The 11,549-nt window shown below is 37.0% G+C and overlaps 2 protein-coding genes across 3 annotated transcripts; one reads left to right on the forward strand and one right to left on the reverse strand.

Annotated features, from left to right (window-relative positions):
- The first annotated feature begins 395 nt into the window (after nucleotides 1–395).
- Nucleotides 396–3,070, forward strand: LOC112792093 (uncharacterized). Of its 2 annotated transcripts, none has more exons than XM_025835180.2 (10): nucleotides 396–696; nucleotides 776–845; nucleotides 919–986; nucleotides 1,068–1,129; nucleotides 1,202–1,283; nucleotides 1,366–1,599; nucleotides 1,819–1,947; nucleotides 2,030–2,091; nucleotides 2,170–2,286; nucleotides 2,767–3,070. In XM_025835180.2, coding segments are annotated over exons 1-10 (876 nt in total). In that variant the 5' UTR covers nucleotides 396–645; the 3' UTR covers nucleotides 2,768–3,070. The 2 variants fall into 2 exon arrangements, with proteins under 2 accessions (XP_025690965.1, XP_025690964.1); XM_025835179.3 differs by having other exon boundaries at nucleotides 436–696; nucleotides 2,761–3,070.
- A 130-nt stretch (nucleotides 3,071–3,200) lies between these two features.
- Nucleotides 3,201–9,199, reverse strand: LOC112792091 (golgin candidate 2). The gene is made up of 10 exons (XM_025835178.3): nucleotides 8,836–9,199; nucleotides 7,550–8,647; nucleotides 7,187–7,297; nucleotides 6,939–6,998; nucleotides 6,404–6,461; nucleotides 5,759–5,811; nucleotides 5,424–5,513; nucleotides 4,434–4,559; nucleotides 4,122–4,169; nucleotides 3,201–4,037 (listed from the first exon to the last, which is right to left on the reverse strand). The coding sequence occupies exons 1-10, from the start codon at nucleotides 8,887–8,889 to the stop codon at nucleotides 3,660–3,662; spliced, it is 2,076 nt and encodes a 691-aa protein (XP_025690963.1). The 5' UTR covers nucleotides 8,890–9,199; the 3' UTR covers nucleotides 3,201–3,659.
- Between the last annotated feature and the right edge of the window lie 2,350 nt (nucleotides 9,200–11,549).

The raw sequence follows: 11,549 nt of genomic DNA on the forward strand, positions 1-11,549 counted from the left end.
TACTGTATTAAATTATAGAATATCAACCTATATTTTATTACGTAGATTTTCTTCTAATGTGTATAATTGAGAAATTGTTACGTATTTTATTAGTTAAAATTAATTTTTAAAATTAAAAGAATTGTTATGAAAGAATCTTAAATAGATAACTAAATCACAAGTATTAATATCTTTCGAGTTCTGTTAGAAAATTAATGAAATATTTGTATAATATATATATAGTAGACTGTATAAATTATAAAATAAATATCATTCATAATATTCAGAATAAATATTGAGTACTAAAAATAATAAATATTTTATGTTATAAAATCACTCATTCTAAAAGTTTAAATTAATTTTGACAAATCTAAAACTTTGATACTATATGATGATATCATTCATACTAAAAACTTACACTAATAAATATTTTATTGACTCGCTGTTCATAACTTTATACAAAAAGTCTCATAATAAAATTTTAAATGAATTTATAAATAAAAGAAATTATTTTCTGACTAACGTGGTTTAATTTGTGTGAGTTGTTTTGGTCTTTTGGAAAAGATTAGAACAATAACATGGTGTCCGAAGGTGAACCACATAATAGTATCCGATTATGAATTGAGCGCAGTGCAGACTGCAGAGCGACAGGCAGGCAGCTTAGCTATGGGAACTGTGATTGACTCTCACTTCTTGGCTCTCACTGCCATCCTCACTGTATTTCTTCTCTCTCTACATGCATGCTGCTCATTTTCTTCAACAACATATTCAAGATATTCATTTCGCTTTTTTGTAGATTGGGTATCAGTTTGTGTTTTTCATCATCACTGCCCTCCTCAAATTTGACAAAGTTACTGATTTTGCCGGTATAATTCATTCACACTTCTCCTTCATTCTTCCTCCTTCCGTCTTCTTCACCCTTTTTTTTTTCCTTTGAAGGAAGTACCAATTTCATAATAATTGCTGTGTTGACCCTCCTGCTCAAGGGATCATGGTATTTTCGACAGGTACCTATGCCAATTACATTCTATTTCCATCTCCTTTCTCTTTTGTATCGTCGCTCGCTTATTCAAACGCTACCTTCACAGATAATCCTCTCTTTCTTTGTTGTATTATGGGGTCTTCGCCTCGGCCTTTTTCTCTTATTCAGGTAACCCTACAAATAATTTATATTAATACAGTAAAGTACCATTCTCTAACTTGTGATTACCCCCGTCGTCAGGATTCTGAAGTGGGGAGAGGATCGACGCTTTGACGAAATGCGGAATAATTTGGGAAAATTGGCCATATTCTGGACATTTCAGGTTTGGAAGAATGTATCTACCTTGCATATGCAAGTTGGGAGTTTGTGTTTGTGTTTGTTTGATTTAATTTCAACTATTGCAGGCTGTGTGGGTGTGGACAGTGAGTTTACCAGTTACAGTGGTTAATGCAAGCAACCGAAATCCTTTCATACAGCCTCAGGATGTGATAGGATGGATTTTGTGGGCTGTGGGTTTTATACTTGAAGGTACAGCGGATCATCAGAAGCTGCGCTTTAAACAGTCTCCAGAAAATAGAGGCAAGTGGTGCAATTCTGGTCTCTGGAAATATTCTCGCCATCCAAACTACTTTGGTGAGGTTAGTCCTTTCATCTTATTGATTTCAATCAAACTTTGAAAAGTCCATGTTTATGTTTACTCTACTACATGATTATGTTATCTTCTTCTTTCTGTGATTAATATTGCTTGCATCTTTGGTTAGAAATTCAAATTAATATTGCTCTGTAGCTTATTATATTCTTCTTTTATTTAAACCTCTAGTCAAGAATTAATGGAGCTTCATGAATACTTAACTCAGATGTTGCTTTGGTGGGGAATTTTTGTGGCATCCACACCAATACTGAAGGGAGCAGAATGGTTGGTAATCATTGGACCAATATTTCTCACTTTGTTGCTTCTTTTTGTCAGTGGCATTCCAATGCTCGAGGTTTGTTCTTACCGAATTTGGTCAAAACTACGCTGCCACCTTTTTTTGCCTTTGTCGATGATTAATTGCATAATGGAAGCAGGATTCAGCAGATAAGAAGTTTGGAAATGTAGATGGATACAGGATATACAAACGGAGGACTAGGTTTGTTTCACCTCCTCAATGTTATTTAATTTTCAGTGTATTGTTGAGAGATAACACTAAGCCAATTCAATGTTTCAGCCCTTTAATCCCGTTGCCACCACCAATCTATGGAAACTTGCCCTTGTGGTTCAAAACAACTTTCCTCTTTGAATTACCACTCTACAGTCGTAATCTTCCACAAGAAGGACTAGACTGGTGAGCAGCAATTCTAATTCCACTTGCATGACACTTTGTGCAAAAATCTATTCTGCGATGGTAGGATTCCTGAGCGTGGGTATGTCATACTTATGTTGAGTAATATTCAGGATTGTGTTCCTGATGTATCATGTAGTGTCTAATGAAAAAGTTCGAAAAGAGTTATTGACATTTGTAACTAGGATATTATTCAAAAGCACTAGATTATGCTCGAAACTAGATGATATTTTCTAAGCTTGTTTGTTATTGCATGCAAAAGCCTTAAACATTCCCAGAATCCCGTAACAACTCTGAGACCTGAGAGCCAGTCTTCTAACTATTAACTTTGTTGAGAACCTTGCATGGCTACATTGTCTTCTGATGCGGACTTGTTTACAAGTTTCACTTTCTGTTGGCTCTGAATGAATGATTTGCAAAGGCTTTATAGTTAGTGTCAATGATAAGTGTTACTAAACTATTTACTGTCTTTGTAAGGTGTAGAACAAGCAGCGGGGAAAGCAGCAATGCTCAGAAAATTGACTAGCACTTGCTTCTATCAACTCATGCGATTCTTTTGTTGGTATGCATTGTAATGATACACCATACCAATAACCAAGGTTGTAGTTGCCATCTTCGGGTTTGTTCTCATAGGTTCTTCTCTTTTATTCTTTTTCTCGCCTTTTAATTTGGATATTTACACTACACGCAATATGAGGTGCGTAAAGCGCACCGCAACTATTTCATCTTGTTATATTGCAGTTACATTCTGTTTGATGCAAATCGATAATCAAAAGTATATTTATCACATGGCATTGCCATCTCTTTCAACTTACTATACATTATAGCGAAGCCGCAGTTTTATTCGAATTATTAATGTACACGCGTCATACCATCATACGAATAGGAAATGATAAAAACAAAACGGGTGAAAAAAATAGCCTACAAATTCTGTTGAATTGAGATAATATTAAAGTTAGCAATGGTATCAACTTACGAGTTGCACAATCAAGCCTCTCCAAACATACTAGGGGGGCAGAGGGCTAATTCTGTGACCACATCTTCTGCTGCACTGTACATTAAAAAAATGATAAAAGAAAATTCCCCATATTAAGGTCACAACCACCACCAACTCCACTCATGGTTACCGGAATTGAAGATTCAAGGCCTATTCGCCCATCTTTTCCAACACATGCCAGGACATAGCGGTCTGGAGCAATGCTTCATTGGTGTATTAAATTTCATGGCCATAGTGATACTGACCTACTGTAACATTCATTACACGTCCATTGTGAGTGCTTGATGTAGTATAGGGTAAAATCAAAGAATATATTCCAGGTGACCAATACCAGAAGACCTCCTAAAAGCTGATGTAAATAAGTAAAGATATAACATGACTATCCCCCAGTGCTATTAATATTATCCAATGAGATCACAGCGCCCGACCTAGCCTCATTGGATGGCCCTGAACCTGAATGTGACATCAGGATATATATCACCCAGAAATGAAGGCAAACAAGGTAAACCAGTGCCCATAATTTTGCAGTCGAGTTCCTTCTCAAAAAGACTGCACCCGTGACAAATATATAATCTAATTGTTGAAGCAGCGAGCCCAATTGTTTCTTGCCAGAATGAATTCTGGCTTTTAAGATTGGCTTCAGCTTTGAATTGGAGAGCTCCCAAATTCCTGATTCTAAGTCACCAGATGAGGAAGCAGAATTCATATCTGGTGCACCTGATGCTGACATATTCTCATCTAGCAACCTTGACACTGCCTGCAAATTTTTATTCATAAAATTGTAACTCAAGTAGATGACCATTTCCAAGAATTAGAACCATGGCCTCAGCAGAAAGAATACCTCAATTCTGAATACGAGACTTGCCTTCTCAGAGGAGAGTGACTCAACCTGTTGACAAGAAGAATTTGTTTGAATGTAAAGTGGTCCGGAACAAGCAAGTTTATGAAGTCCTAACAAGGTATTTGAATGAAAATATCCAAAAATTAATACTTTTCTATTCATTTTTAATAAGCTGAATTCTAAGAACCAGGTAAGGAGGGTTCTGTTGACTACCAATTGGATAAACTCGGACTGGTTAGTCAAGTTTTGTTTGGAGACAGGGAGTCATGAGTAATTGTAAAAATATTACAGCCAAATGTACAAGAGATGCACCTTGGCTTGTTTCTGTATTAAATGATCAGTCATCTGTTGAAGCCTACGCTTGAGCTCAACTTCAACTTCTGTTGGTTCTTCTATCTCCTTCCTTGTCATTTCAATGTCAGCTTCCAGCTTCCGCGCCTATGACGTACAAAAGTATATCGAATATGCAGATGAAATTATTCCACGGCAAAAACGAAGCCATTCACCAGGAATGCCCGATGTGAAAATTACAAAGTAGTGTTAAATAGTGTAGCAGAGCAGCAGTTGGCAGTGCAGGTACAAAAAATAATAATATAAATACGAAATATGAAAACTTACATTTCAAATTTAAATGAAATCTTAACAAAATACTGCAATTCGTTAGAAGTAAAAAACTCCAAAATGTTCCATAAAAGTAGGAACTTTGTAAGGGGTGAGCCCTTGTAACTCTGTTAAATATGACAATTTTCCTCACATCTCAATTATTGTTAAGCACGCATTTCAGTCCATGCAAAGTAAAATTTGAACCCCATATGGGTAAACACCTTTTCTCCAATAATGAAACATGACTTGGTTAAATTTTAAAAGCAAGAACAAAGACACTTTAAAAAAATCCAAGACGTAGAATACCACTCTTAACAAAGCTTTTTCCCATTAGGTGGGGTCGACTATATAAATCTAGAATGCGACAATGCTTTTACATTAGTTGTCGCAAACCTAAGACAACTCTATACGGATCCAACAACGTCATTGCGTTGTGGTCATGCATAGGAATGCAACAAAGTTTTACGTCGGTTGTCGCAAGCCTAACACAACCTTTCTTGTTTTTCCGGGCTTGGGAGAGACTATGTAAACATAGGCTCAGTTAAGATATAGATACCACAAACTAGAGGAAATGGGATATATAGAAGACTATTCAAGAACAGATACTATAAATAATGAAACATACAGCATTTGAAAGACAAAAGCTCTTCAAGGGGGAAAAATCAAAATATAGATCAGTTAAAAAGTTCCAAAGCTTACCTTTTCTTGTAATTGTGTAACTTTATCACCAATTATAGAGTGCTCTGCCTCAAGAATTTCTCTTTCAAACTCAACTCCTTTTGAAGACATCTACAACATCAGCATAATTAAACAGATTCAGGAATCAGTATAAATGTTAAACAACTGTCAAGACTCAAGGCTATCCAACTAAAAGCCAGTGGCTATAACAATTTTAAAGAAAAATATGATAGGATTAGGGTCAATAGAAATAAAATAACAGAGACTCCCTCTCAAGACACCCATGCTCAGGAAAAGTAAACAAAAGTAATCGAAATATTTACGCACCCAAATCAGAAAATAATAGCATAACTTACTTGATTTTGTGAAGCTACAGCTTGATAAAGATTGCTCGTGCTCCTTTTGAGCTCTACAAAAGTTTAAAGCATCATGAACCTATTAGTAGACCAGCTCATTTCAACATAATTTGACTAAGCTAGGAGCCTAACAAATCAGAGTGCAACCATGTGTAAAAAATTTAATCTTTTACTGACCATGCCTTGCAAATAGAAATCCAGTATCAATACATATTCTATATCAACCATACTCCTAGGCAAGGTTAAAGAACAATCTACTTGAAGACATGAAGGGCCTGTATCGTATAGTAGCCTAGCATAACTTTGCTTCACACCTAAATGAAGTCCTTTGATTGCATACTAACCACCTATTCTGTCCAAAGCATTTAGTACTTTTGAATAGTGAATATTCACCAGTCTCTTGATAATAGAATATGCCCAAAGTAATATGTATATGATATTCAATAAGCTTGAAATTAACCTTAGGCCTAAATTAATCTTTTGCAAACCTTACTAAAAATTCTTATAATCTTCAAGATTTTAATAAATGTTCAAAGCAGGGTACAAAACTTTGGTAGTCAATAAGTCCAGTGAAAAACACTAGTATATGTTGTAAGGAAATAATGTATCACATAATGAGTTGATGAATTTGCAAAGGGGCAGTACCTTCATGAACCGACTCTTTAAATGCAATTTGCTGTCTTAGTTCAGCCACTTGTTTAATCTGGTCCAAAACGTTTAGTAGTTAATACCCATTCAGCATTGTTGCCCAGTGATAAGAATTACTCGGGGATAAAAATCATATATGAATTCAAGCAAAGGACACGTTTAGTTGATTAAATTCCAAAACAACATTCTCATTCTAATTCTAAAATCAGTTACACTTGCAGCCACATCATCTTCAGGAATTGGACTAATCAACTTCATTTGGCTTTATATTTCCAGTCCAACTAACAACTTGGGAAATTTTCTAAACCCTGTAAGAGGGTATAAGATCCTAGGATATTTGGCTCTTAGCAGCTTTCATACACAATATTAATACTCAAATCAAAATATTAGTACTCAAATAAAAATCCTTGTGATAATTAGCAGCAGGTCTGATTTTAATCACAAATTTACACATTTTATCAATACTAGCTACAAAGCTTATAATTCTGCGGATAATATTTGGTGGTGGAAAGTGATCTAAATTTAAACACACCTCTACTTCAAGGTTCCACTGCACTGCTGCAAGGGATTTCGCAAGATCAGCATTAGCAGTCTGCAACAATGCAACCAGTCCAAACTTTATCAACAATAAGCTTACCTAGATATCTGTGGAGCTTAAACATCATTATAAATTATTTACCAAAGGTGTAGCCAGTTATACTTATACATCATATGAACATTACCATTTCCAATTGATATGAATAAAATGGCTTAATCCTTAAACTAATTAAATTAACATGCCTCGAGTTTAGCTAATCGTGCAAGAACTTCCATTCTGGTATTATTATGTTTCTGCTTTTCTAACTCAGCAGCTTCCATTGTTTCCATCATGCTGGTCTGAAGCTGTGAAGCCTGAATGAAGGAAAAATGAGTTTTAGACAAATAAGCAATACAAATAAAAACAGTACCAGCAATCGGTCATCTAGTTATCTTTAAATCAATTTTAAGCTCATTAGAAGAAATTCCTATACTGAATCTGGAAAAGTCAATTTATTTCTCCTGTCGTAGCACCAAGAATACCAAGCAGGAGAAACTACAATAATTTTGCCAAGATTTGACAGTAATAATAATAAAGAACAATTTTAATAACTGTGGTAAGATTACCTCCTGTGCTTGTTGTTTTGCTCGCTCCTCTAGTATTTTCTCTATACTTTGCTTCTCCCCCTCTAATTTGGCCACCATATTCTCGAGTTCCTTGATGGTATTCATTGCTTTAGCTTCGGCTTTCTCAGCAAGGATCCTCTCCCTCTTCTTTCTCCGTTCCTCCCTCTCGCGTTCACTTTCAGAATCAGATGTTGAGTCAGAATCTGTATCTGAATCAGAACTCCCATCATCACTTGCCATGGAAGAACCCCTTTGCAAATGATCAGATGTTGGATGTCCCAAGACTACTTGAGGCCCATCCCTTTCTTTTATTGCACTTCTCAATTGACCTTGAGCAACATCTCCAGCAATCTTACCTTTGTCCACCTCAGGTATTGTTTCTGCGTCCACTTTGTCATTGGCCTGCAAAGATTGTGGCTGAGAAAGGCTCCTATAACTAAAACCATGATGATTCTGTTCATTTTCCTTGTCATCTGTCTCCACCGCAACCTTATTGACAGTGTCCTTATTACTAGTATATTCTTGTCCTCTCATCCACTTATTATCAGTCTCAGATTCCACATTGGAATGCCTCTCTGATGAACCAGATGAGGTAGACTCCTTCCCATCATCACTAACTTTCCCACTCGGTTTAACTTGTTTAACAGAGTCCAGCCTCTGCAAAGAACTTGAAGCACCATTAACACTTTTTGGGTTCCTCTTGACATCTGAAACCGATAACCCCGACGACAAACTCTTGTGCTTCCTATTATTTTTGGTCAAAGAACGAGGCGAAGGTACCCCATTACCCTGGCTGCTCCCAGGAGCCGTAGGCTGAGTTGGAGAGCTGAGGAGTTCGGTCCAATCACCATCAGTGAGTGCAGGGTTAGGATTAGGTTTGGACGAGGGCTTAGCTGCGTTAAGTGGAGCTGGCTTGCTAAAATTGGGATCACTCCGCAGCTTTCCACGGTAGTCGTTGTTCTCCAGTGGTTTCTTCTTCAACTGATCCTTGAGAGACACGGAACCCCCTGATTTGGCAGGAGCAACGTCAATGGCACTGGGTTCATCGAGTCCAAGCCTCTCGTTCTTGCGAAGAGATTCAGCAGCTTGCTGGTCGATCTGAACCGCCCGTTACGAAATTCCCAAAAATGCAATAGAGGAAAAAAAAGATTATAAACATGCTGTTAAATCAAATTAACATGTAGACATTGCTATTCCCTAGATTTGGATAATTAATTGACCATGACAAAGAATTCAAAAAATGTAGCAAAATGAGAAGGCATCATTGTTGGAATAGTATAATTTGCCTGATGGAGAATGTTCTCGGCGACTTTGAGCTTGGAGGAGATCCAATTGGCCATTGAGTTGGCTTCTAAGTTTGAGCTGCTGCTAATTCTGCGTCTGTCGAAAGAAGAGAGAATAAGCGCGTGAACCGACAAAGGAAACGGTTAAGAGCCCAAATTGGTGCATGATTAGCGTAACGCGGGATTTTGAGCACGTTCTGGGGATTGCATAAGAGAAGAGTATACGTTGGTTGATTATGTGAGAGGAAGAGAGAGATGATGATGTATGGTAAAGAAGACGAAGAAGAAGGAGGAAGAGGATGGCACAAAGAAACATGTTTCACAACTTTGGGCCTAATAAATTTGAGTGAGGCACACAGCTTCGTTTGGGTCCTACAGACACTGAGCGTTACCCAATCATCTTTCACCCGACAACGACCGAACAGCGACCTTGATGGGCTTCAATTTGGGTTTGTTATTCATAAGGCTCAAAATATGGTTGTAATCCAACTCAATTCCATTCGACATCAAACGGCCCAAGCTATACCGTTCAAGAGGTACCAATGCGCTTCTTTGACCACAAACCTCAACAAATAATCAAGATTGGGAATGGTTCAATTCTTCCTCTATAAAAATTAAAAATAGTACAAAGAAATCGTTACAAGTTAGTACAAGGTGCTTTTGTGGGACGTCTTCCAGTTTTTTTTAAGTAAAAGCTCAACACAATGAAGTGGAGCATGCATAGTTAAATAAACACCACAATTCTACTTAAACAAATAAAATTAACACAACAGATAACTAAAAATTCCCATGTCATCTTTGGCATTACTATCAACAACAAAGGAATCAACACCTGTCCACTCGTTAACGCTAGTCACGGTCATGTTGATGACCTCATCAACACCTTTGCTTCTTTTGCTTTTATTCTCAAAGATTCTCATGTTTCTTTTTAACCAAATGTTCCAAATGATGGCACAAAAGCACCTTAGCCGCTTCTTTCGATCCTCCGGACTTCTCAATTTCTCTGTCCAACTTAAAAAATGCTCTTTTATCGACCTCGGATAAGACCATTGACGGTAAAATCCTGCTATCCAAGCACTCCACACATGCCAAGTAGTAAAAGCACAGCCTAAAAAGAAGTGATGTACATATTCCAACACGTTATTACAGAAAACACAGACACTATCTTCCGGATGAATAATTTCAAACGGACTTAGCCTCTCCTTTGTATTCACCCTACCGATCACAACAAACCAAACAAATAGCTCTACCCTTTGTGGTACCAAACCTTTTCAAATGGTCTTCGTGAAACTGTAATGGGTCACCTCCTCTGACAGCATTTCTTCCAGTAGCACCTGCACAAATGAGTTAGTTGAGAAGACACCTTGCCTATCATATTTCCATACCACTCTATGTTCTCGGTTCTTTTCTAATTTCACAGATCTCAACGCCTCATGTAATTGACCCAGGATTTCCAACTCTCATTGGAAAAGCTCTCGCCTCCATTGGAAGTTCTAAATCAACTCTAGTCCATTCCAAAATCCGCAATCCCCAATAACAGATCCACATTGGTTTGAAATAGAAAAAAGCCTTGAGAACTGATCCTTCAGAGATCCACACAGTAACCATACATCCTCTCAAAATCGTGTTCGTCTCCCATCACCAATCTCCATAAATAAACCTGTAACCATTTTAACCCTTATACGTTGATTCGTGATTGGTAGTTGGCAAATATCCTTCCATAGGGCTCCTCTAGTAGGTAGCACTTGATATGACAAGAGCTCATTGGGATTCAAACCATTACACGAGCATACGACCTTCTTCCACAAGGGGCACTCTTCCTTTGCAAACCGCCACCACCACTTAAACAATAGTGCTGTGTTACGGAGCATAGCATCGCCCACTCCCAACCCGCCTAATTTCTTAGGAGCCTGCACCACTTCCCATTTTACCAATGCTATACCATTTCTACCATCCTCTTTATTCCACAGGAATCTCCTTTGCAAGGATATAGTTTCTCAACAATAGCCTTCGACATCTTGAACAAGCTCAAATAATATACTGACAGACTATTTAAGACTGATTTAATGAGAACCAACTTTCTAGATTTGGTTAGCACCTTAACTTTCTACAGACTGAGTTTCTCCTCCACTTTGTCTATAATAGACTTCCAGGTCTTCACCAACCTCGAATTTACTCCTAAAAAGATTCTAAGGTATTTAACTGTAAGGGTGTCCCCCTTACAACCCAACAAGTTGCACATGCGCTAGACCCACTGTTCATCACAGTTAATTGGAATCAAACTGGACTTGTCAAAATTAATCCTAAATCCTGACATCAGCTCAAAACATCGCAAAAAGTCGCTTGTAATTCTTAATAGTCTCCTCTATAGATGGAATAATATCATCAGTAAATTGTAGGTGGAACAATTTTATACTATCTGTTCCAACCAACAACAGTAATATAAAAAGTGTACTTTTTTATTGTACAATCATATAATTTGTAAGTAAAATAAAAATATACGAGTAAAAGCTTTTTATGAGATATTAAACTTGACAAGATAAATGAGAAAAAAAAAACAAAGGATTCACTTTGGAAAAAAAAAATCCTTTTGCCATATAATTTGTCTCTATTTTTTCAATTGAGTGATGATTGCATTTTTTTCCCTAAATATTCGGAAAAATATCGATATTCTCTCTAACATTTTTTCGTCTTATTATTTATTTTCTGAATGTAAT

Source organism: Arachis hypogaea, chromosome 13 (assembly GCF_003086295.3).
Source record: "Arachis hypogaea cultivar Tifrunner chromosome 13, arahy.Tifrunner.gnm2.J5K5, whole genome shotgun sequence".
Classification (NCBI taxonomy): Eukaryota; Viridiplantae; Streptophyta; class Magnoliopsida; order Fabales; family Fabaceae; genus Arachis; species Arachis hypogaea.